The 25022-nt window shown below is 42.8% G+C and overlaps 1 protein-coding gene and 2 long non-coding RNA genes across 3 annotated transcripts; 1 reads left to right on the forward strand and 2 right to left on the reverse strand.

Annotated features, from left to right (window-relative positions):
- Positions 1-8930: 8930 nt before the first annotated feature.
- Positions 8931-10736, reverse strand: LOC4346644 (NAC domain-containing protein 48-like). The gene has a single exon (XM_015756038.3). The coding sequence runs from the start codon at positions 10518-10520 to the stop codon at positions 9033-9035; it is 1488 nt and encodes a 495-aa protein (XP_015611524.1). The 5' UTR covers positions 10521-10736; the 3' UTR covers positions 8931-9032.
- Positions 10737-15360: 4624 nt separating this feature from the next.
- Positions 15361-19092, forward strand: LOC107278800 (uncharacterized). The gene is made up of 2 exons (XR_010734843.1): positions 15361-18732; positions 18824-19092. It is a non-coding gene; the product is annotated as an uncharacterized lncRNA (long non-coding RNA).
- LOC112936337 (uncharacterized) lies at positions 18593-19545 on the reverse strand. Its single transcript, XR_003238449.2, has 2 exons — positions 19222-19545; positions 18593-18990 (listed from the first exon to the last, which is right to left on the reverse strand). It is a non-coding gene; the product is annotated as an uncharacterized lncRNA (long non-coding RNA).
- Between the last annotated feature and the right edge of the window lie 5477 nt (positions 19546-25022).

Consider the following 25022-nt stretch of genomic DNA (forward strand, 5'->3'; position numbering starts at 1 on the left):
GTACTCATTCTTGCTCAACCTTTCCCCTCTTCAGTAAGAGAAGCTTTGGAGAAGATGTTTTAGGTGAAGTCCTGGCTTATACCCCAGTTGAGCGCCTGTGAAGATGGAGCCGTAGGCCCGCTAGTCCGCTGCTGTTTATTTTTGATGGTCAGGCCTTAAGTGCCTTTGTAATAATGTAAATATTATTGATATAATAAAGATGTGCCTTTTGTATCATGTTTGTGTGGTGTACCCCGGCTTTTCCTGGGACGGGGATTAATACACTAGCGTTCGGGAAAATGCAATTTTCTCGGTCGCGACAGATTTGAACACCTGATCCCCTTCAGTGCTCTGCCTCTACTCACACGCCTGTTTAGCTGGAGGGAGTTTTTAGGAGGGATTGGGAATTTAGAGGGATGAGGCTATTGACTGCTTTCCTTGATTGGGAGACATGGGAATTTCAGTGGGATCACTGGTGGAGAAAGCGTTTGTAGTCCCGGTTCGTAACCCCCCTTTAGTCCCGGTTTTCAAATCGGGACTACCAATCCGGGACTAAAGATCGCTATCTTTAGTCCCGAGCTGACCTTTTTTTTTATTTGCATGGCCCTGTTGCTGCATGGTTTATATATATATATATATATATATATATATATATATATATATATATATATATATATATATATATATATATATATATATATATATATATATATATATACACACACACACACACATATATATACACACACATATATATATATACATATATATATATATATAAACCATGCATATATATATGATATTTATATATGTTTCAATACAGATACATGCATAATATATATGTATTTATACATATATATGTTATGCAAATGCATATGTGTGTGTGTGTGTGTATATATATATATGAAAGCACTTAACATTTTATGTGCATATATATATATATATGACCAAAATATATATTTACATTAAAGAAAATGTGTACATGCATATAGAAAAATAGACATGGATTAATTACAATCCATTATAATGTCCTAGCTAGCTACGATTTCGATGTAGTAGTAGTCGTTATCTCAGAAGCTAAGGACCTATGAATTGTATTTCTGTCGTAGTAGAATTCACCCTTGAGATCAAGGATTTGTTCGTCGATGAATCCCATGAGTTGTTCTTGAACCGCCGCGATAAATTCCTTGTGTGTGAGGTTATCCCTCATACGAATAAACTATATGAATGTATGAAATTAATTAGTAAACAACAAATCGATACGTACACAATGAAATTTTGAATTTATTTGTACGTACATTGAGCTCTCTTGTGGTGATGATTTGGTCTACAAGGCAGTGGCAATACTCGCACACGTAGTAGCCGCACAAGTTAGTTCCCTGGGCTTGCTTTGCGCACTATAAATAAATGACAAACGGCGAGAGATCTAATTAATATACACTTGTATGTATTTGAATTGGAGATTCAATATAAATGTAGAGCATGTGTACTCACAGGAAAATTAAACTTCCGCCTAAGTCTTTCTCTCCACTTGCCGCGGACCAAATGACGGAACCGATACTAAGCCCTACATGGAGTTTAAAGCTATGATTCGTAGTAGCAATTAATTATAACAAGATTCTTAATTAACATAGGAACTTATGACAGTACCTGTCTATAAGTTCGAAAACCTTGTCAAACGTAGACTCTTTTTTATCCATTGAGTCATATACGTTGACGGTGCAGGCCTCCAAGTCGAAGAGTAAAAGGACCCAGTGGAATCTGCAATGTGCATCGGATGCATTACATATGAAACACTTAGCATGTTTGTACGGGAATGAAATTTGGTATAGGAAGACAGTAAAAACTAACTCTGTGTTGTACGGCAATAGTATGAACGTCTTGTAATGCTGCGCCTTCAGGAGATGGACGAGATTGTCCTCTGTGGCTTGCGGATACTGGTCGAGCATTGTGACGTTTACTTTCCGAGGGTCGATGAATCTAGTATCGAAAACCCCCCGCCGTCGGGCCCTTTGAATCTCCATTCTACAACGATAGAAGGAAGTATATAATATATATAGTCTACTTATATACAAGGACCTAATTAATTAAAGGAAACGTAATAAGAAATCTAACTGAACGATACTTACAAAATCCAGCAACTCATAATAGAGACGTCGAGAGCGTCCAGCTGGTATAGTTTGTAGATACCCTTGAAATTGATCCAGAGAATATCATCTCCTTGCAAGAAGTCTGTGCCCTTGATCCTCGCTCCGATCATCTCTCTACCGGTGGCGCTCATCTCCATGTACAGTTGATGGAATTTGTACATTTGTGTGGGTAGGGACTGCAGCTGCTCAGGCTTGACAAGCGGCTTACCGAGTTTGTACATGTATTTCACTTCCGCCTTTTCGATTGGTGCGCCTCGTAGCAATTGATCCGTAGTTAGCCCAGTGTCATTAATAAACTCTTGTATTCCAAAATCTTCACCGGTCACCAACGGCTCGATCTCCTGGTATGGTTGCTCTCCAAGCTGAGGGACTGGTTTAGACTTTCCAGAAGATGCTTTCTTAAGTGTTCGCTCATAGTCCGATAGCTTTATGGCCTCCTTGGCAGGTGCAGACATACCCCTGAAGAAGTTCCTGACACTCGGGTCTATAGGAATCTTCTTTTCTGAACTTCGAGGCTTCAATTGTGTCCTGACTTCTGATGCCACATAAGCGTCACCTCTTGCGTGCGTCAACTTTCGCCTTTTTCGTTGCCCTTGTGGGGGCAGGTGGTGGAGCTTGGGGGGCCCTTGACTTGGAAGGTGCCGGACGAGGAGCTTGCAGAGGAGTCAGTGTAGGAGCCTAAGGAGGAGTCGATGCAGGAGCCTAAGGTGGAGACGGTGCTGGAGCATGAGGAGGAGACGGTGCAGCAGCCTGAGGAGGAGATGGCGGAGTCGGAGGAGATGGTGCACGAGACGCCGCTTGTCGCCCAGGGATGATGATGTACCGCTTGCGCCATAATATAATAGCGTGGCTTGTGTCTCGTAGATGCGTCTCACCGTCTCCTCCAGGGTAGTCCAACTCGAGGTCCTCGTACGCGCCTTCCACCAACTCAACTTCGACCTTGGAGTATCCTGCTGGAATCGGCCTGCAGTGGTAAGTCCCTGAAGGGTCCGTTGGGATAGCCATGCCTGACGCCACCTTCACGTGGTGAGAGGTTATTTATTAGTAATCAACATATATAAGCAGCAACTTGCGAAATGGACAAGTCTAAAATCTATAAACTACGAGCTTACCTTTATTGATAAGTTCTTGAAGGGAATATGCAGCTCACATGGTGTCCGCTGAGTGATGTCATCAACGGGGCAGGTGGTTTTGTCCTGGGTTTGCATGGCATCCATGCTCTGTGATCCTACCTGCCCCGTTGAGGCGCAGCTGCTACGATTGCCTGAAGGGCTCACCATTGCAGGAGGAATGTACGGCTAGGGATCATGGGACCGATGTGCGGCCATGCGTTCATCAACCTTCCTTGCCACCTCCTCTTGCATGTTGAGCTCGTAGCTCGATACCCTGTACTCAAGATCTGCAATCTTCGCCTCGGTATCTCTCTTGCTCCTTATCCGACTCCTGTACGTGTGGATGTCCTCCTTGAATCCAATCTTCCAAGGAATCACCCCTTTCCCTCGTGTTCGTCCTGGATGCTCGGGATTCTGCAGGACGAGTGACAGCTTGTCCATCTCTCTGTCGGGTCGGAATGTGCCATGAGAAGAGGCTTCCACTGCGTCTGTTAGTCGACGCGCAGCCTCGCGTATCTGATCGCTGAAGACCAGGGAGCCATCAACTGGGTTGAGCGTTCCACCGTGAGCATAGTACCAGAACTTCGATCGATCCGACCATTTAGCGGTGGCCGGTTCGATACCCCTCTCAAACAAGCTTGCCTCCATCTCCTCCCCCTTCGGCATCGCGACGCTATAGCCGCCTGACCCCAAGTGGTGATGGTACTTCTTCTTGGCGGCATTTTCTTTGTTTCTTTCCGTCATCGCCTGCCCTTGTTGACCTGTCTTATATGCAACGAACTTGTCCCAGTGATCCCTTAGCTTCGGGAATGTGTCGAAGTACGGTGTCTGCCCCTTCAGGATGTATTTCTGGTACAGATCTCCCTTGAAGCTCTGAAACTATTCTGCCATTTTCTTTAGAGTCCACCTTTTCACTTTGTCCTCTGTACCCGCGGGAAGGGTGAATGTCTCGAGCATTGTGGTCCACAGCATCTCTTTCTCCGAATCTGGGACAAAGCTCTCATGATCTCCGTGTGCCCTTGTTCTGCGCCAGTACACCGCACTAACAGGCACGTTATCCCGCACAACCCAACCACTGTGTCGTACGTAGTTCTTGGCTGCTTCTGCCGGGGCACTAGGTCGGCCGTCTTCGTCTACTTCCGTTATGATGTGCCGACCCTCTAGCTTCTTCGCGGCACCTCGTTGCCCGCGTGCCCTCTTCTGTCCAGCGGAGGGTTGACTTCCACTAGCCTCCTCCTCCTCATTCCCCTCCGCATCCCTCTCCACGTTCCTCTCCTGGTTCCCCTCCGCATCCCTCTCCACGTTCCCTTCCTCGTTCAAGTACTGGTACCGTAACCCATTGGCACCGGAACAGAGGGACCTTGAGAGGACCATAGTCAAGTTCCCATATGTCCTCGATGGCACCGTAATACGTGCCAGTTGTTCCATCGTGTCCCATGGCATCGATACGAACAGCGCTGTTTTGGTTCGTGCTCTTCATGTCTTGGGCTCTCGTGTAGAATGTGTGCCCATTGATCTCATATCCCTGGAATGTCGCGAACGAGCCAGATGGACCCCTCGCCAGGAAGGTTAGCTGTTGGTTGATCGTCTCGTTACCCATCAGATGTTGTTGTAGCCAAGCAGGGAAAGTATCAATGTGATGCCGTGTAATCCATGCATCGGACTTACTGATGTTTCTGGCGCGAACTAGAGCCAAGTGCTCCTCGACGTAAGGAGCTACCAATGAAGATTGTTGCAGAACCGTGAAATGGGCTTTACGGAATAAATTGTTGTCTACCGTCATTATTGCTTTCCTTCCGAGAGTTCCCTTTCCCTGTAGTCTCCCTTCATGGCGTGATTCAGGTACCCCGATTGGGCGAAGGTCTTCAATAAATTCTACGCAAAATTCGATGACCTCCTCTGTTCCATACCCCTTGGCGATGCTTGCCTCTAGATGAGCACGGTTACGAACATGCTTCTTCAGAACGCCCATGTACCTCTCGAAAGGAAACATGTTGTGTAGGTACGCAGGCCCGAGAATACCGATCTCTTTGACAAGGTGACAAAGCAGATGCGTCATTATATTGAAAAATGACGGTGGAAATATCAACTCAAAACTGACAAGACATTGCACCACATAATTCTGAAGGGCTTCTAATCTATCCGGATCGATGACCTTCTGCGAAATTGCGTTCATGAAAGCACATAGCTTTGTTATTGTTGCCTGGACATTGTCTGGAAGGATACCCCTTATTACAACTGGTAGCAGTTGTGTCATCAACACGTGACAGTCATGAGACTTTAGGTTTGTGAACTTCTTCGTGCTTATTATTCGCTTTATATTCGTGGAATATCCAGACGGAACCTTTATGCTCTCCAAGCATTCAAACATACTTTCCTTCTCTGCCTTGCTAAGAGTGTAGCTGGCTGGACTCAAGTAATGGCTTCCTTTCTCCTTTAGTTCTGGGTGAAGGTCGCCGCGTTGTTCCATATGCTTCAGATCATTACGTGCTTCCAATGTATCTTTCGACTTTCCATATACACCTAGGAAGCCAAGAAGGTTTACGCAAAGGTTCTTAGTGAGGTGCATCACGTCGATTGCGTGGCGGACGTCCAAGAATTCCCAATAGGGTAACTCCCAAAATATAGAGTTCTTTTTCCACATCACCGCGTGACCATCTTCGCTCTCTATAGGCTGGCTTCCAGGCCCCTTTCCAAACACTACTTTAAGATCTTTAACCATAGCAAACACTATTTTCCCGTACGGTGGTCCGCCTTATGTTCAAAGTGCTTGCCTTTCTTCCGTACCGGGTGGTTTGCAGCAAGGAATCGACGATGACCCATGTACACAACCTTCTTACAGTGCTTAAGATACGTACTTTCTGTTTCATCCATACAGTGAGTGCAAGCCTTGTACCCCTTGTTGGACTGACCGGAAAGGTTGCGAAGTGCAGGCCAATCGTTGATGGTTACGAACAGCAGCGCTCGTAGGTTAAACTCCTCCTATTTGTCCTCGTCCCACACGGGGACACCTTCCTTTTTCCACAACAGTTTAAGATCTTCGACCAGTGCTCTTAGGTACACATCGATGTCGCTACCAGGTTGCTTGGGGCCTTGAATAATAATAGGCATCATTATGTACTTCCTCTTCATGCATAGCCAAGGGGGGAGGTTGTAGATACACATCGTAATGGGCCAAGTGCTATGGCCGCTGCTCATCTCTCCAAAATGATTCATGCCATCCGTACTTAATCTAAACCATATGTTTCGTGCGTCCTTTCCAAGATGTTTCGCCATTGCGAACCATCGGCAGGGTGTCTCAGCATCCCATCCTGTTGACGCTCTTTAGCGTGCCATCGCATCATTCTAGCATTCCCCTTGTTCCTGAACAAACGCCTTAGCCGTAGTATTATAGGGAAATACCACATCACCTTAGTAGGAATTCTCTTCTTTGTTAGCTGCCCGTCAACTTCTCCTGGATCGTCTCGTCTAATCTTGTATCATAGTACTTTGCAAACAGGGAATGCTTCTAGGTTCTCGTACTCCTCACCGCGATATAGGATACAATCATTCGGACATGCGTGAATTTTCTGAACTTCCAGTCCTAGAGGGCAGACTATCTTCTTAGCCTCGTACGTTGTCTCGGGCAATTTGTTTCCCTCCGGAAGAATGTTCTTGACGAGTTTCAATAAATCGCCAAATGTCTTGTCACTAACACCATTTTTTGCCTTCCATTGTAAGAACTCCAGAGTGGTATCCAACTTTTTGTGCCCCTGCTCGCAACCTGGGTACAACGACGTTATGTGGTCCTTTAACATCTTGTCCAATTTATAGGCCCCTTTTCACTTTCGCAGTCCTCCTTGGTGTCCTGTAACATCTGACCAAGATCATCCGCAACGTCGTTACCATCAGCATCCCTTTCCTCCTCGCCTGTTTGATTTCCTTCAAATCCAGCATACTGAGCAAAGTCCGGAATATTGTCGTCTTCCACTTCATCTTCTTCCAGTTCAACCCCTTGCTCTCCGTAGGATGTCCAACAGTTATAGCTTGGCATGAACCCCGACTCAAACAAGTGGAAATGAATAGTCCTGGATGCAGAATACTCCTTCTGATTCTTACACTTATTGCATGGACAACAAATAAAACCCTTATGCCTGTTAGCTTCGGCCACTCTAAAAAAATAATGCACGCCGTCAATAAACTCTTTGGACCGCCGGTCAGCGTACATCCATTGCCGATCCATCTACATGAGATGAAAAAAAATCGTACACAAATAATTATTCGTACAAAAATGACAGTCATACAATAATTATAAAATAATTACAAACTCTTTCAACAGTCATACAATAAAGACATATCATTATTCATACAAAAATTATAAAATATTACACCAAATAATTCTTATTTACTATTTCTAAAGTTTTAAACTAATATTAATGTGTTGTACTTCTTTTAATTTTCATTTTAGTTTGTTTTCTATTATTTAAGATTAACTTTCACTATATTTTCCTTCTCAACTATTTTATAAAACCTTCTTTAGCAAATAAACTAAATTTCTATATATTCTTTCTTCCATGACAGCATTTGAACCGGGACTAAAGATGATGTTACCAACCGGGACTAAAGATCAAATATGCCTGTTACCCTTTTTAACCGGGACTAAAGATCATCTTTAGCCCCGGTTTTTATTGCAACCGGGACTATTGTGGAATTCGGCCGACCGACGAAAGATAGTTTCTCCACCAGTGGATGAGAATGGGGAATTGAGGAAGGAACTCTCTCCTTTTCGATACATGAGTAGGGGTTGGTAATTGGGAGGGAATTCTTCCTTTACTTTGCCTAAACAAATCTTAGCCATTCATTTTCATTAATCACCTAATCTCCAACTAAACTCCCTATCAATTTCCGCCACCTCAAGCAAACAAGATCTTGAGATATTAAACATCAAATTCCCATTCATTTTCATTAATCACCTAATCTCCAACTAAACTCCCTATCAATTTCCGCCACCTCAAGCAAACAAGATATTGAGATATTAAACATCAAATTCCCATCTTAATCTCATCATCAATTCTCTTGTGTAAACTCTCCATCCCTTCCCCTCGAGTTGCCAAACAACGGCGACTGTCTTTTCAAAACTAGTTGATACCCCGCGCTTTGCTGTGGGATATGTATGGATAAATGCATGTTATACATTATAAAAGTGATAGACGTATATGTTTAAATAATGTAAAAATAATGTGAAGATGGTAATTTGACATTGTTTGCATGCTGAGGTCTAAACATACAACAAAAATACAAATGGTATGTCATGTTAGCATGAGATCTAAGATACTCTAGATAATAATTGTTAGTGGGTGATGATGTGGCACATCTGCATGTTGAGCTTTAGGAACTGGCTGTGACGAACTTGGAGCCGAGTGAGGGAAAAGGAGTTAAGGAATTGAGAGCTTTCATTTCGGTGGGTCCATATCCAGAAAGTCTTTCCCACCAGCCCGATAGTTGCAACATATCTTAATGCAGAATCGACGGCAGGGGATCGACTGATAGATTACAAATTTGCAGGCGACTGCACCATTCAGAAGATAAATTAGTAGGGAAGATAAATGACTATATCTCCCTTGAGTTAAATCGTAAGATGTGGTTGAGGCTAGGAAGGTGACTGAGGTAAGATGAGAAAGAAGTTTCAGAACGATGATAGGTAGATGGGAAGTACAACACTCTTGTTATATTCTCTATTGTACAGTACAAAATTTGAATGCTACAATCGCATTCTTGTGAGGACGGGAGGGAGCAACAAGTCGTATATAAACTACTGTCCAGTAGTCGTAGTATGTACTGCACGCCTCGGCAGATGGTAACCGCCTCTCCGGACAGCGCCGGTCACACGGCAGCCGCACCCGTAGGCCGCGCCGTGTCGCATCTTCGCGTGCACCGCGCACGGGTGCACCACAAATGTACAACACGGTGGCTGCCGCTGCCGCTGCACATTGGCTTCCGCCGCCGTCCTCGTCGTCGTCGTCGCCGTCGACGTCGCGGGTGGCAGCGGCGGCGCCTGCTGCTGCTGCTGCTCATCCTCCACGGCGTCGTCGTCCTCCTCCTCCAGGAAGAGCATCAGCGTTCGACGGTACCCGGCGGTGGCGGCCGGCAGGTGGCCCGTCGTGCTGCCGCGCTCGGCGCCGGCGCTGGCCACCATCGTCGTCGTCGTGCTGGTGCCGCCGTCTTGTGGCCGCGGTGCGCCCCGTGCGTGGCGGCCTTCGTCGTCGTGCGCCACGGTTGCGACGACGTTGAGGTCGGGAAGAAGCTTTCCGTGTCCTCCTCCCGTGACGGCGCCACCGGATGTTCCGGCCATGGAGTCGGATGTTGCGGCGTGTTGTTCGTCGTCTCGAGCATCGGCCAGCATGACGCCATCGTCCGACCTCAGTTTTGATCTGACAGCACCACCATCTTCCGGAGCATCAGCATCGTCGTCGTCGTCATCGAGTATGACCACAGATGATGATTCGCCGGAGCTCTCTTTTGATCCGTCGTTGTCTGGAACACAGCGCTGTCGTCGTTGTTGTTGTGGATGCGGCGGTGTTGCGGCAGCTGCAATCTCATCGGATATCTTCCTCCTCTTGTGTACTCCTCCAGCCATCAGCTCCATGGTCGTCGCCGCCGGCGACGTCACGGCGCTCGGCGCCGACGGCGGCGGCGCGCGTGGCATCAGCTCCATGGTCGCCGCCGCCGACGACGTCACGGCGCTCGGCGGCGAGGGCGGCGGCATGCGTGGCGTCATGTAAATCTTACACAGCACCAGCTCATTGGAGGAGGAGGCTGAAGCAGCATCGTTGTCGACGCCGAGCTCCACCATGAGCCACCCGGTGCGAACCCGCTTGCCGTCCTCCTCCCTCTTCTTGACGAAGGAGAAGAACTGCCGGTGCCCGACGCGGCGGCCGGCGGCGTCGACGACGGCACGGACGCCCGACTCCGAGTGCCAGCACCCGTCCCCGGACTCCACCGCGCGCGCCCGCCGCGTCCCGCGCTCGGTGGTGGTCCGCACGGGGGAGAAGAAGTACCACGCCCTGGAGCCGTCCGCGGCGCGCGCCGGGAGGTGCCTCGCCGTGAGGTCGGCCGGGTCGGCGGCGTACGCGTCGGCGTGGTGGATGAAGCTCGGTACGCCGCCAGCGGCGACGGCGGCGGCGGGCTTGGTGGTGGTGAGGAGGAGGCGAGGGTGAAGGTAGGAGGAGATGAGCTCCTGCTCGGTGGGGTGGCGCGAGGCGAAGACGGCGGGGCACGCGTCGGCGTCGGCGTCGGCCATGGCAGGATCGGTGATTCTTGGCTGGGCAGGAGTGGAGCTAGTTTTGTTTCTCCGATATAGTAGGAGTACAACATATATGGGGAGTTTGGAGCAAGCTAGGTGTCCTAGAACGAGTCGGACTCGGTCGGTCGATTCGGCAGCAGCTCATTCTCCCAGCCCGACTTCCATATACATCTCTGTCTAGTTATTTCCTATAAACGGAAGACCGGATCGGATGCCTACGGCCCACGACAACCGAATTTGCTAATTAGTTTTTTCCTTTTTAGCACCTAATATTTTTCCTTTTTAGGTAAATTTATACGCATAAAATTTGAACGTGACTGGTTAGGCATATCCGGCAACCTCACTTTGGTTGCTACTAGTACACTCAATAGTCCATGCATTTTTATACTGTTGTGTTCGTTACAATTAAATCTTTACAACAAGATTTTACATTATTATATTCTCATAAAAAAATCTATGTTGTAAATTACTTTTATTATAGATGCAAGTTACTTTTATCATATATATACATTACTTTTAGATTTGACCTATTTGATAACTTATATATTTTAAATCACGTATTATTTTCAATATCTATTTGTATCATTGTACTCTACAAAACAAGAACCATGTTGAATATATTAAAATAATTTATTAATTTAAAAATAATTTATTTAAATTATAAAAATAATTTAGCTATGCAACATAAGTAACTCTATGTAATGTAGTAAAAGTAATTATATTGTGACTGAGTTAAAATAAGAAACCATGTAAAGTAAATTCACAAGTAAAATGTAGAGAAGATTTATAAGAAAATGCTTTTATGAAAGTAAAATTAATAAAGTCTAAAAGTAAATTGAATAAAGTCGAAAAGTAATTTACATCAATCATAAAAGTAACTTAGCACAAAAAGAAGGTAAGTAGTTACAACATTAGAAGTAAATTCGTTGTAGAGAGAAAAATATGGCCTATGTAAAAATTAAATTTAAAGTCCATAAATTAAAGAATTGACTTATAAAACAATAATAAAAATAATCAACTTAGAGCATTATAAAGTAATTTATATATATGATAAAAGTAACTTACTATTGGCGGCTGTTAAATGCCAATTTTATGCTGCTGATACCCGCATAATATATAGATAATGAAACATCCAACATAGTGTTAGGATTTAATTTTACCATATTCCACGAGTGTTGGTGTATATTTGGATGCATGTAATAAACCATCAAAGTTGGGAGGAAATTAAGACTTAACTGAATAAGAAATTCAACCATACATGAGTTGGTACTATGGAAATGGATAAGGGACTTACGAGGAGGCCCAGACCAAATCTTGGGCCAGTTGGGCCAAGCCAGGGTTTGGTCGAACCCTGATCTCCACCGTTGATCCTGAGGTTTGGCATGAACGCTCCAGATGATGTCCTGCTGGTGGTTGCGGGGCTATTCAGACATTTTACATTGTTATAACCGTCATTACCTGCCTATGTAAGGACTTCACTCTCTCACTTCACAACACACACTCCAAGTTTGAGCTGAACTATAAGAGTCTCTATTGTACTTTATTATATACTAGATTAGTGATAGAGTAAGGTAGAAGAAGTCGGAGGAATTCCAGAGTTGTCGGTAATTCTCCTCTTATTTTTGTACCTTTTTAATTACTCTAGTTTAATAGTAATATCCTTCTAAGTAATTAAGATTTACTTTATGAGAATTATTCTTGGTTAGTTCCTATAAGTATACTGGATCATTGTTCACTATTATTCTCTTATTTATAGTGATCACTTTAGTGAGTTATAAACACTAGAGTAATAGTTAATTGCTTAAACGTGGTGTTTAGGTAGTTAATTTCCAGTGACTGCGTATCCCACATATCGTTTGAGGTAGGTGTAAAGGTGGTGACAACCCTCAAGAGCACTTAAGTCCTCCCTGTCCTCAAGGTTAATTAATTTACGCGCACGAATGATGAGTTTACGTCCACGATCCACGGGCACGCGTGAACCATATGTAGGCAACTCGCGATCCCCCTGCGCTTACATATCGGACGACTGAAATGCCAACATGAAGTCCTCCGCTCGCATCATATGATGATGATGATGATGACGACGAAGACGAGGACGAGGACGACAGTTCATCTGGAGACTTGCCACCGAGGAAGAAGCAGAAAAAATGCAAGTACATTGTAGTTTACATAGTTGAACTAGCAGTTATATATTTCTGGTGTTAAGTACTTTGGATGTTGGATGTATCGACCCCTCCCCCATGCCCCAGCCCAGCCAGCCAGCACCCATCAGCTCATTAGGCCCATCGTGCAAGCCAGGCCCAGGATGCAGGGAAATAGGCCGCGAGGAAGGTGCAGTCGCGCACATGCGTATGGTACGACTAAGGACCGGCCTATCAATTCGGCGTAAGCCATGCGCGGTTTATGCGTACGTGGGCATCGCGAGGTGCCCTACATGCTACACGCCCATGTGTAGATCTCGGGTGTAAACACATCCATGCTACTCTCGAAAGGTTAATGTACGCGCACGAAGAAGGAGTTTACGTCCACGATGCATGGGCAGACATGAACCATATGTAGGCAACTTGCGATCCCAGCACGCGTACGTGTAAACCTTCACGCACGTCTCGCCCATACAACATCATTGTGCCCGAGCTGTGTGCATTACGCCTACGTCAGGATTTCAGATGTAAAAACGTACATAGAGCGTACCGCCTACAACACGGTTTACACGTGCGTGATGGCTGATATGCTATTTCGCGAGTCATGCACGCTCTATGCGTACGCAGAGATCGCTAGGTGCCTACAAGGTTCACCCCTGCCCGTGCCTACAAGGCTTTAACGCTAGGCGTTCACAACGTACGTGGATGGTTTACGCACACCATGGGATTGCGCACATAAACAGGCACGTTGAACGTATGAGTAGAATCGATGTGTTTACGTCCGCAATCTGTGGATGGTGGTGACCCGAGGACAAGACCTTGACAAAATTATAAATTATATATATCACATTTTCAATATTTTGGATAATAATAAGGGGCTAACAATAAAATCGATGCTGTGTTTGGCTTGTAATAGTGGAAATATAAAGGACTATTATATAAAACGGTTACTGCCAAAATGGGCTTCATAATTGACTGACCTTGGGATTTACTCCTATCGTTATTCAGTACACGGTTGAGAGGATTACCTGCTAAATTTAGGTGAGCCTGGCCTACCATAAAATTTGTTCGTTCTCATATTGTATACCAGAGGAGTGCTATCGATCTTATGTGGCTATGTACTTTGTATTTTCTATTTGTAGACCAACGTAAACGGATGTAACCACAATTGCTTGGTTTTAGCTAGGATCTTCTACATTAGATCATTTGTACCACTATTTACGTGTGCCGATGCAATGGCTTTCTCTAAACGCGATCTACAATAGCGGCGCGATATAGAGCGTAAACCATAAAAACTAGCACATAATTGAACATTCCACTCGCCTCTTAGCTTTCCGGGGATTCCTTTGTCCTCTCCGGCGAACTCTAACACTGCGTACGTTCCTCCGGTGTGGAATCACGACTAGAGTAAACTAACGATTAGAGTTTACGCCGGTGTCCAAATGACCGTAATACCCCTGGGGTAAATTAACCTCATTATTTACTCAGCTGACGGGTGGCGCTCCCTCATTGGTCGTGCCTACCTTTATGTAGCTTTATGCTGACTGCACTTAAGAAAGACTCATTGTTAAATTCTCACCATTGGAATCTAGTGTCAAATGCAGCTGCAAGAAGTTTGAATTTGCTGGCATCCTGTGCTCTCATGCCCTGAAAGTACTTGACATCAATAACATCATATCGGTTCCTCAAATGTATATACTAAAAAGATGGACAATTGATGCAAAAGTACTACATATAAGTGGCAGTGGTAACACGCATGATGATAATAGAATAAAGTTATCAGATTGATACTTCTCATTGTGCAGATAGTTTGAAGAAACATATTCCATATCTACTAATTGTGCTGAAAAATTGGCAGAAGACATAGAGAAATGCTTGAAATTAGATGAAATCCAGATTTAGAGAGCTTGTCTTCAGAAGGTTCGTTTAACAATTCTATAAAGTAATTATTAGTCCTATGATTGGATCACAATGTAATATCCTCAAATTATAAAATTAAAATTTGACGCATCATGCTAGCTTTTGACTTGATTTTAACCCTAATTTAGCAAAATCAAAATCCTTTTTAAAATTTCCCCTTTTATTCTTGATTTTGGTTCAAGTATTGCCCCTAGAATTCCCTTAACCTATTTTCTAGCAAATTTCTTTCAAATTCAAAACCTAGAGAACTTCCTTAGTTCACCCTTATATTTGTGAGACCTTACCATAGTACTAAAACCCTTGCAAAACATTTCAAAGGCCTTAGATTAATTCCTTCTCCTTAGCCAAAATATTCAAAAATTCCTAAATAATTCATTTGGGCTGAAATCCGTTTCTCTCCCTTCCGGCCCTTTTCCCTGTCTTGGCCCAAGTCGGTCCAAGAGGCAGCCGCCTCTTTTCACTTCTCTGTGGGCGCGCGTGACGCCACACACGCGCTGCAGCCGTCGTTGCCGTGCGCCATGGGAGCGCCGCCGCCCACGGTTTGCGCCGCCGCCGCCGCCGCCGTGCCGTGCTCCCCCTCCCCGCCGTCCAAATCCCCTTCAGCCACCACGTGTGCGCGCCGCCATCGACATCCAATCGGAGTACAGAGCCGGCGCCATCTCCTCTTCCTTTGCGCCGCCGTCGCCGTGGCCAAGCCGTCGACCTCCTCCTGAACCGCCATCGACCACCGCCCCTCGCCGCCTATAAATAGCCGGCGAAACCCCTTCTTTTTCCTCACAATCCGAGCCCCTCGAGCTCTGTCTTTATCTCTCTTCCTCAAGACCAGCTGCCGCCACCATCGGCCGATCTCCCTCACCGGAGCACCACTAACCAAATCCTCTCACCACCAGCCTTGCCTCACTCCGGCGAACCCATTTTTCCAATTTTCCCCTTCTTTTTCGTCCCATGTCAAGCCCCACCGGAGCTCTCTCTCTCTCTCTCTCTCTTGCCGGTTCACACTTCACAGTCTTGCTCTCGCCGTTCCGACCATTCCCTTAACTCCCTCTGCCGGCCACTGCCCACCCTAGGTGCTCCGCTCCCTGAAACACCACCGGCCGCCGGCGTCGCCGCCTCCCAGCCACCAGAGCCCTGGCGCCCCTTCTTCCCCCTCCTCTCAGTTGCTCGGCTGGAAGAAGAAAGAAGAAAGAAGAAGACGAGAGAAAGAAGGCGAGCAAGCTAGGAATCGGACGTCCGTTATTTCTCCAAATATCGGACGCCGCTCACACTCTGCCTATCTATTTGCATGGCATACTGCATGTGTGCATGCCTGCAGCGAGAAGTAGCGGTGCAGCGAGTGGTAGGGGTGACAGAGGTTTGGCACAGCATCACATATATGTTTGACTCTACATTCTCTCTCTCTTCTTTTTGTTTAATCAAATTTTAAACAAAATTTTCAACTAAAATATGTATCTAATCTATAATTTGATTATACCATTTTATTTATTATAATTAAATCTTTATAAGAAGATCTTACACGAATATATTTTGATTAAGAAAATATATGTGTTCTAGAAAAATCAACCTTTTGTTGCACCATTCATAGATGCGAATGTTTTAGCCCACTTTATAAAATGTTCCAGTGATATGTAACTTATAAAATTTACAAACGGTAACAAGAACCTATGTTACATGAAACATTATGTCCCAAATAGTGAAACATAAAAAAAAGTATGATACAGTATATTTGTAAACATTGATTTTGTTAAAATTTATATCACTATTGAAACGTCCACTTGTAATTTTTAAAACATAAAAAATTATTTGCTGAAACATATAGAAATATAGCGTGCAACAATAACTATATAAAATTTACAGACTGCAACAATAACCACCATTACATGAAACATTAGATCCCAACTAGAGAAACATAAAAAATATGATACAACATATTTGAAAATAATTTATTTTGTTGAAATTTTTAAAAAATAAAAAATATATTTACTGAAACATATAAAAAGACCACGTGCAACATTATAAATGAATCAGTGAAACAACAATAAATACTTATTGAAACATTGGAATAAAAAAATCATCGGAACATAGTCATATGAGATCTCATTATAAAGAGTTAATTGTCACAAATCTAATGGTATAATTAGTTCATAGTTCGGATAAATAGTTCAACAGAAAAGATCATTTAAATTTTAAATTTTAGATCTATCCGACTTGCATGCATGCTGGCTGCATGCACCTACCACTCTGTTGGGGTGTCCGATTTTTTTTCCTTGCCCGGACATATGATGATAAGCATTTCCGGAAAGAAGGAGAGAAAAAGAAAAGGGAAAGAAAGTTACTGACAGGTGGGCCCCAGCACACTACTATTTCACAATTTCTAGATTTAATTCAGATCCTAATCTTTAGAAGCCCATATCTTTTGAAATATAAAACCAATTCTAGTGAAACTTGGACCAAAATTCTTCTAAAATCTTTCTCTATCTTTTGAGGCTATTTTTACTATTTTCTCATTTTATTTTATTTTTTCCTATTTTTGGACTTCATTCGAATCCCTTTTGAATTTGAATTTTATATATTTAACCCTAGGTCTTGAGGATTTTTCTGACACACTAGATAATATTAGTCAATCTTAGGACATCGAGCAAGGCAAGTTATTGTTCACCTCTTGCTCATTTAAGCCTATATTTTATAAATTATTTATTTATAGCCCTTCTATTCAAATATTCTCTTTTATATATGCATAACTCAACCATAGAAACCCAGATAATTTAGCTTTGCTTATTTTGCTTACAATCTGATTAAAATGCTTTATACTTAGATTGAGACAGTACGTAAGAATGGGTTGATTTTCGGGTGGCTAGTACTGTCTCAGTCGCCATAAATGTTACCAAGTACTTGTGACAAACGAACGTGTATGACCGCAGTTCTCGAATTGGTACAGACCTAGCTATTATGTTAATTAACAAAGTGGTACCTCTGTATAGTGGTTCTTGTTTTTAAGTCCACGAGCATGAGGCAAGTTTATGCCGAGGAGGGAAAATGTTATATTTATCGAGCAAGGGTAAATATATTGCGCGCTATGCGAGCAAGGGAAAATTTTATTTAAACCCTGATTGCGATGACATAGTGTCATACAATCAATCCTCTCTAAAGACCCCGGAAACACCAGAACTCTTCACATTGCTGATAACGTACGTTCAAAGCACATGGGGACTAGAGTTCATGGAATAGGTGCCACTGTTGTTAGTAACCTAATGACTTGGTCATAACTAAGCTAATGTTTATTGGCAAGTCATGGATTGCGGGTAAAGCGTATATCTACTGCAATAGAATGATTATGAAACTATTTGAATAGCCGTGCTCACGGATTTGAGCATCGGGACTCATATGGTACTTTGGTTAGAAACTTGAATAATTTATTTTATAAATTCTTGCTTTAATTGACCAGATTGTCTACTATTGCTTTGTGCAAAAGAACCCCTCCATACTTATACCAATGCATGACATGTTTCCACAATAACTTGCTGAGTATTGCAAATACTCACCCTTGCTCCTATTACTCCTTTTTTCAGATTTGGGTCAAGAGAAGGACCCCTATAACTATTACTATGATGACCCCGATAACCTAGAAAATCCCTAGAGTTTATTCATTCCTAGTTAAAATATATTAAAGTTTCCGTTGTATAACATTAGGTCTAAGTATAGTTAAGTGAGTACCTACTCTTGTAAAACCCATAGTATTGTAAAATTTAACATATGCAATGAAAATTCAGTTGTATTACATGTATCAATATTTACTGATCCAAGGATTGGTACATTAATCTCAGTCGGATCCAAGTTATTAGTTTTGAGACCCGACACATATTTTTTGTTTGAAATATGCATGTTGTAATTTGTCTTTGCAGGTGCGAAAGAAAATCAGAAGCCTATGAAGCCATTAGGTATTAAACTTAAGAAAAAGGAAATTCGTGGATCAGCAAGACCTATTGGCGGCTTAGACAGAGCTTCATCACGGAGGAAAAGAAAGAAGATCAATGATGTCTCAGCCCAATCACCGCATCCTCAACCTGTAGAGATGCGAGCGCAACCACAACTCAACCTGTAGAGATGCGAGCGCAACCACAACCACAACCAGTACATACAATACAGTAATGGTATACTCATCACATAATCGTTTTTCTTAAAAGAAACTGCTTGCGTTGATTATTGTCGCTGATCTTTTTCCATTACTTTTTCTTGGGTTAGGATCATCTAGAGGTTCCCAATAACCACGCTTTTTTACACGTATCAGAGTATAGCGCTGTTCTGGATGCATCCACACATACTTCATTTCATACTCCTCTGTTACTGACTCAAGAAAGTCAAGGATTGCATCAAGGGAGGCCGATTCAGCAATATGACACTGATTTTCCCTATATGTTCAATTGATTTATTTAATATATTAAGTATAGAAACAATTTACACTTGCAAGTTACTAAACTATACATTCTAGGGATCTGACATTGCAAATATTATCTTCACTTCTTCAAGCTATAAAATAATTTTGCAATGTTGTTAAGCTACAAAATATCATTGTGATACTGTACCAAAAGAACAGATTCAAAGCAAAACCACAAAAGAAGATCAGGATCAGAGACAAGTACCTGCTAGTTCCAAGAGACCAAATCACTGATCTGCTCTTGCAGATCAGAGACAAGCACTGTGTGGTGCTCGAGCACGCCGGCGAGGTCGCAGATCTACTCGCGCGTCGCTTGTGCTCGACTGCAAGGGAGTCCCATGAAGCTAGCTTACCTCGGTACCATAGCTGATGGCTCAGAAGCAAGGCGCTGGTGCTTGAGCTCGACGGCGAGGTTGCCGATCTGCTCATGTCGCTTGTGCTCAGTAGCAAAGGGACCAAATCCTCCGCCGCTGCCACCACCGCCATCAAGAAGCTTCAGGACCATGGCTGATGGGATGAGGGAAGCATCGAAGAACTGGGTTTTTTTTTGTTCATTTCTAGTATCTGAGACGGAGGAAACGGAGACGTTTCCGTGGCTGAAACGGAGACGTAACGCCGTGGCTGTATAGATGGCCAAAAGGCACGCCTAGCATGGCCCGGCCTAGGCACGGCTAGGCACGACCCACCATCCATCGGGCCGGCACGGCCCGATCGGCACTTCGTGCCGGGCCTGCCGATCGGGCCGTGCCGGCCCATGGGATGCACCTCCCGCCCAGACACGGCCCACCAGCTGTCGGGCCGTGCCGTACCGGCCCGAAGGCACGGGTGGAACATTGGGCCTTTTTTAAAATAAGTCTATTTTTCCTCCCTCCTCTTTGGGCTGACATATATATATATATATATATATATATATATATATATATATATATATATATATATATATATATATATACACACATCCCTATTCTTTCGTCCATGGCATATAATATGTCTATTTTTACTCCCCTATTTTGTTGTGTATCGGGTCTGGCTGCCAGCCTATCGTGCCGTGCCGGGCCAGCCCAACGTGTCGGTAGAGGGGTCTAGGCACGGCCCGGTGGTCGGGCCAGGCCGGCGCGGGCTCGACCTCCGTCGGGCCGTGCTGTGCTTGGGCCGGGCCAAAATGACGTGCCATGGGCCGGGCCGTCGGGCCTCGGGCCTTTTGGCTATCTATACGTGGCTGAGAAGGAGGCGCAAGGGTGTGGAGGCTACTAGAAAATACAAACCAATAAGTGATAGTCATCTGGCAAGGAACAGGAAAGAGGAACAGGGAAGCCACATCCAAACTTTATATTCCAAAAGTTTACACACTTAAAGTTTACAGTCAAAAGTTTATATGTCCAGTTCAAATTCATATATGAATTTAAATATTTTTATTATTAAAAAGGTTTGTACTTGCAAAGTTTACAATGTATAAATTTCGATGTATAAAGTCTATACCCATGTATATTTTTAGCGCATTTGATTTTTTTTTTGTTTTAAACATTTTTTTAAAATTAATCTAAAATATACTCCATCTGCCCTATAATATAGCAATCTTGTACTGGATAAGACTTTTCATAGTACAACGAATCTGGATAGAAGGATGTCTAGATTCATTGTCCTATGAAATGTCCCATATAGTCCTAGGTTACTATATTATGGGATGGAGGAAGTATTTGTTATAAGTTGCACTATCGGAGGGGACGGAGCTATGGCGGGAGTCGTGTGCGCTTCGGGCGTGGACCGATTGCGCACCACGATCACCCGCCCTTCCAAAAAAACTAGCCGAATGGGATTAGGTGTTGATTGGCTTAACTGGAATCGGTCAGAGCAGAACACTAAGTATTATTTAATTACTAGTTGAAGTCCGCTCATGCCTATGTTCTTCGCCCTAGTGTGTTGGGCCTTCTCTCGCTCATATAATAAAAATATTATTTACGCTTCTGCTTTGTTAAACTAACTAGCAAGGTGGCCCGCGTGTATGCACGGGCATCAATATTGTTTAAATGTAAGATTATATTTTGTTTATAACTAGGTGAAACCCCGCGCATTGCTGCGGGAATTTAGTATGATAACAATAAAAAAATAACGTGTAAAATAGCTAGATAATATCAGATTAAGTAAATTAATATGGTTTATGATAACTTAAATTTAAATAGTATGTAGAATGGTGATTCAAACATAAAAAGTAAGGTGGTATGACTTTATGGAAGAAGAAAAGTAGGGAGATAGTTTGGACCGTAGATTAATCATCTAAAGGCTAAAAACAATTGATGTGATATGACTTAATTAGAGAAAAAAAAAGGAGAAAGATAATTTGGACCATAGATTAATCATTTAAGCACTAACTAAGTGAGGATGAACTATATAAGTATATAGGATATCATAAAACATAATAAAGATATACATTGAAATATTATGTGAATTATGTTGGATGATAATTTAACATGTTTGTATTTGAAAAGTTCTTAAATTAAATTAAAAACTATAAAGATATAGCATGTTTGTATGATGTTTAAATGTGATGGTTGTTAGTGGATGATGATGTGGCATCTTGTTAATTAGTGAATGATGATGTGGTATCTTGTTAGTGGATGATGATGTGGCATCTTTGCATGTTAAGCTTAAGGAGTTAGTGGGGGATAATTTTATAGTAAGATAGGATATATGTCGTATAAATTAAGGGCAACTCAAGGTCACACGCATCTTAAAAACCATTCATCGACATTTGAATAGTTGATGTATTAAGGTGGCATGACTTTTGAATTGACTTAATAATAAACTGACATAGCTAATTATCATTTGTACCATCCGTACACATAATGTGTAATATGGCTATAAGCAAAACTTGTGAGACCAAGGAAATCAAAGTTCTTTGGATTGAATCATCTCATGAAGGCACATGATATAGTGACAACCAAATTAAGGATAGATTAAATGTTGTATATTTTTTACTCTGTCGAAGTACAACAGTTTCATTTTTCTTCCACAGTTTTGAAGAACTTTAAAGGTATGTTAGGATACATATCACCCACACAATTGCTTGGTTTGGTAATGCAAAATATCAAAAATTGTATAAATTGATTAGTATGTGTAGTGTACTTATAAATTTTGAAGTTTTCTGTAGTAAAGTGTGCTCTTGTCATGTAATCCAATTATATCAAAGACTATAGTTTTATCATGTAAATTATAATCAATAAGTCCAGTATGATTTATCATCATAATTAACAAAACTTAGTTAAAAAATATGATTACTTAAAAACAATGGTTTGCTTATTTTGTTTTTTTCTCCTTACTTACTGGTGCCTTTGTTATTACTCGGAATCAAAGAAAAAGTGACACATCATGCCATAGCTTATATATAGCTATACGCTATTTATCGTTACTCTATGTCCACTCATTGCTCAGTAGTGTCCTCCACTTACCAATCATCTCGTGAAAGTCATATAGACAATATTTGTCTATTTGTTTAGTTAACATAAAGGGCAACACCACAATGCTCCTTTCTCATCCATGGTCGTAGAGTACAAAATGATTTGCCCAAAGCATGTTCTTCATTAACCGTACATGTGGCTAGAACATTAACTACATATTATATACGTGCGGGACATAGGGTAATTTACGTTCTAGTTTCACCCTGTTATAGAAAAAGCGCTTTAAGAACAAAATATATAGAATTTGTTTTCCCGAAACGCATCATTTAGAAACTTGGGAAACGTGCAAATGAAAATCCAAAATCTAGATTGAAAGGAAAAACAGGAAGACTCCACTGTATTATAACTACAATTGGGTAATCAACCCTTTGTTTTAGCTTACATAGAGTTGCATGCTGCAAAAACTTAACCCACTGGACTTAATTAATTTCCTTCTGCAACACACGTTTAATTTGTTTTCACTTTATTAACAAAACAATCATTATCCATCGATAATTTGATGTGTCCCCACCTTGACAAACTGGTAGCGTTGTGGTGATCGTAATCACCTTATGAAATCACCTTAGTTGCCTCGATCTGGTGCATCGCATTATCGTGCGTGTAGAAGGCAAGCGCACGCGTGTGTTGTGTAGAGGATGAGAGAGAGGGGTTTTTGGAGGCTTTATATATATATATATATATATATATATATATATATATATATATATATATATATATATATATATATATATATATATATATATATATATATATGTCGGTGACATGGGACCGGGAGTATCATGACTAGAGGCTTGGGCAGCCGCAGTCACCCACGTGGCCTGACCCCCTCGGGGGGTCGAGCCGCTCCTGTTTCGGCCCCGAGGGCTGGGGCGCCACGACCCCCTGTGGTATTGGCGCCACGTGTGTGGGTTAGGTGGGCACAGCGGCGCTCACCAAACCACATTTATTGCAGAATGGACAAGCGCGCCACGCCGCATTTAATGCAGCACGGCGCACACATATCCGGTCCGTTACCGGTCGCAGTGTGTGACCGGTCACAGATCGGTCTGATCGCGGGTTAGGTGGCAGCAGGCGGCCTGTCACACGCCTCGCCCCGTCCCGTCGGAATGATGAGAGCCTCTTGGCACTCGTCCCTAGCTGGAGCCGGCGTGGTAACTCCTGGAGTTAGCACGTCAGTCCCGACTCGATTCATGCCAGGCTTCATCGCAACCATTGCAAGGAAGTCACTGTATGAAGAAGGGCAGATGTGCGGCATGCTAAACTGACACGTGGTGGAGAAGAATGACCGGTCTGTGACTGGACTGACGCCGGTCACGTCATCGGCAGACAACCGTGCTCCCACGTTGCATCTGCTTCCGGCGGAGTGGAGGTAGGTATGACCCATCCCATCGGAGGGTCATTCAGACAGCGGCCATTGTAGATCTCCTCCTATTAATGAAGAAATGACAGAGTGATCCCCTGTGTCCGACGAGTGACGGCGCTGGGCATCACTCAAGGGCAAGCGGTGATTTAGCTTCCAGGCGAAGGCGCGAGTCGAAGATTTGGTGAAGATAGGGTTGGTCCCCACTCAAAAGAAGGGTAGATAGAAAGTAGTGCATGTGGTATCCCCTTGAGATATAAAAGGAGGACCTTGCCCACCTAAGGGGAGGAGGGAAAGAGAACCAGAAGAGAAGGAAAAAGAGGGGTTCTAGAGCTTGAACTCTCTGGCTCTCCATTTGCTCTGTAACTTCTTCATACACAGATCCACCAGAACACAGGAGTAGGGTATTACGCTTCTCAGCGGCCCGAACCTGTATACATCGCCCGTGTCTTGTGCATTTGCTCTCTCGCGAACGTTCCACATATCGAGGGTGAAGAACCTCACTCAGCGCCCCCGGTCGAACCGGTAAAGGGGGGGCCTGCGCGGTCTCCCGGTGAGGAGCCCCACGCTCCGTCAATATATATATATATATATATATATATATATATATATATATATATATATATATATATATATATATATATATATATATATATATATATATATGGTTTATTATCCATCACTTTAAATGAAAATTGATGGTCAAATATTTTAACTAAAAAATAGTCTCAAATAATGGGTCCACTTGTTTGTTAAGTATAAATTAGTTGACATAAATTATAAATTGTTAATTTAATAGATATAAAAGATAATGGTGTAAACTTCAGACAATGTGTTATTTGGAAATAATGAGTCCACCGGTTTAAGTAAAATATTATCTTATATTATTAATTTAATGGGTTAAAAATCTAATTTTATAAACTTCTCCTTTAAACATTGTAGAGTTAATTTTCAGTTATACTTATTTGTAAAGAGTTACTTTATGATGATATATATATAGTCTATGTTTGTAAAATTATAATTATTTTAAATTTATTATCAGTAATATAATTATGTTCTCACATATACATGGAAAAAGGTGGGAAGGAGAGAGAAGCGGTTGTATTTTTTAAATTGATGTATATAATTTGTGTTTTTATGTTTTTTCTGTAATCTACTTTTATTATAGTACGTTATGTATGTACTTGGTAT

This window comes from Oryza sativa, chromosome 9 (assembly GCF_034140825.1).
Source record: "Oryza sativa Japonica Group chromosome 9, ASM3414082v1".
In the NCBI taxonomy this organism is placed as follows: domain Eukaryota; kingdom Viridiplantae; phylum Streptophyta; class Magnoliopsida; order Poales; family Poaceae; genus Oryza; species Oryza sativa.

What these genes read in the sequence shown, in the direction of transcription:
- LOC4346644 (XM_015756038.3), bottom strand. Translation starts at nt 10,520, where the DNA reads ATGGCCGACGCCGACGCCGACGCGTGCCCCGCCGTCTTCGCCTCGCGC.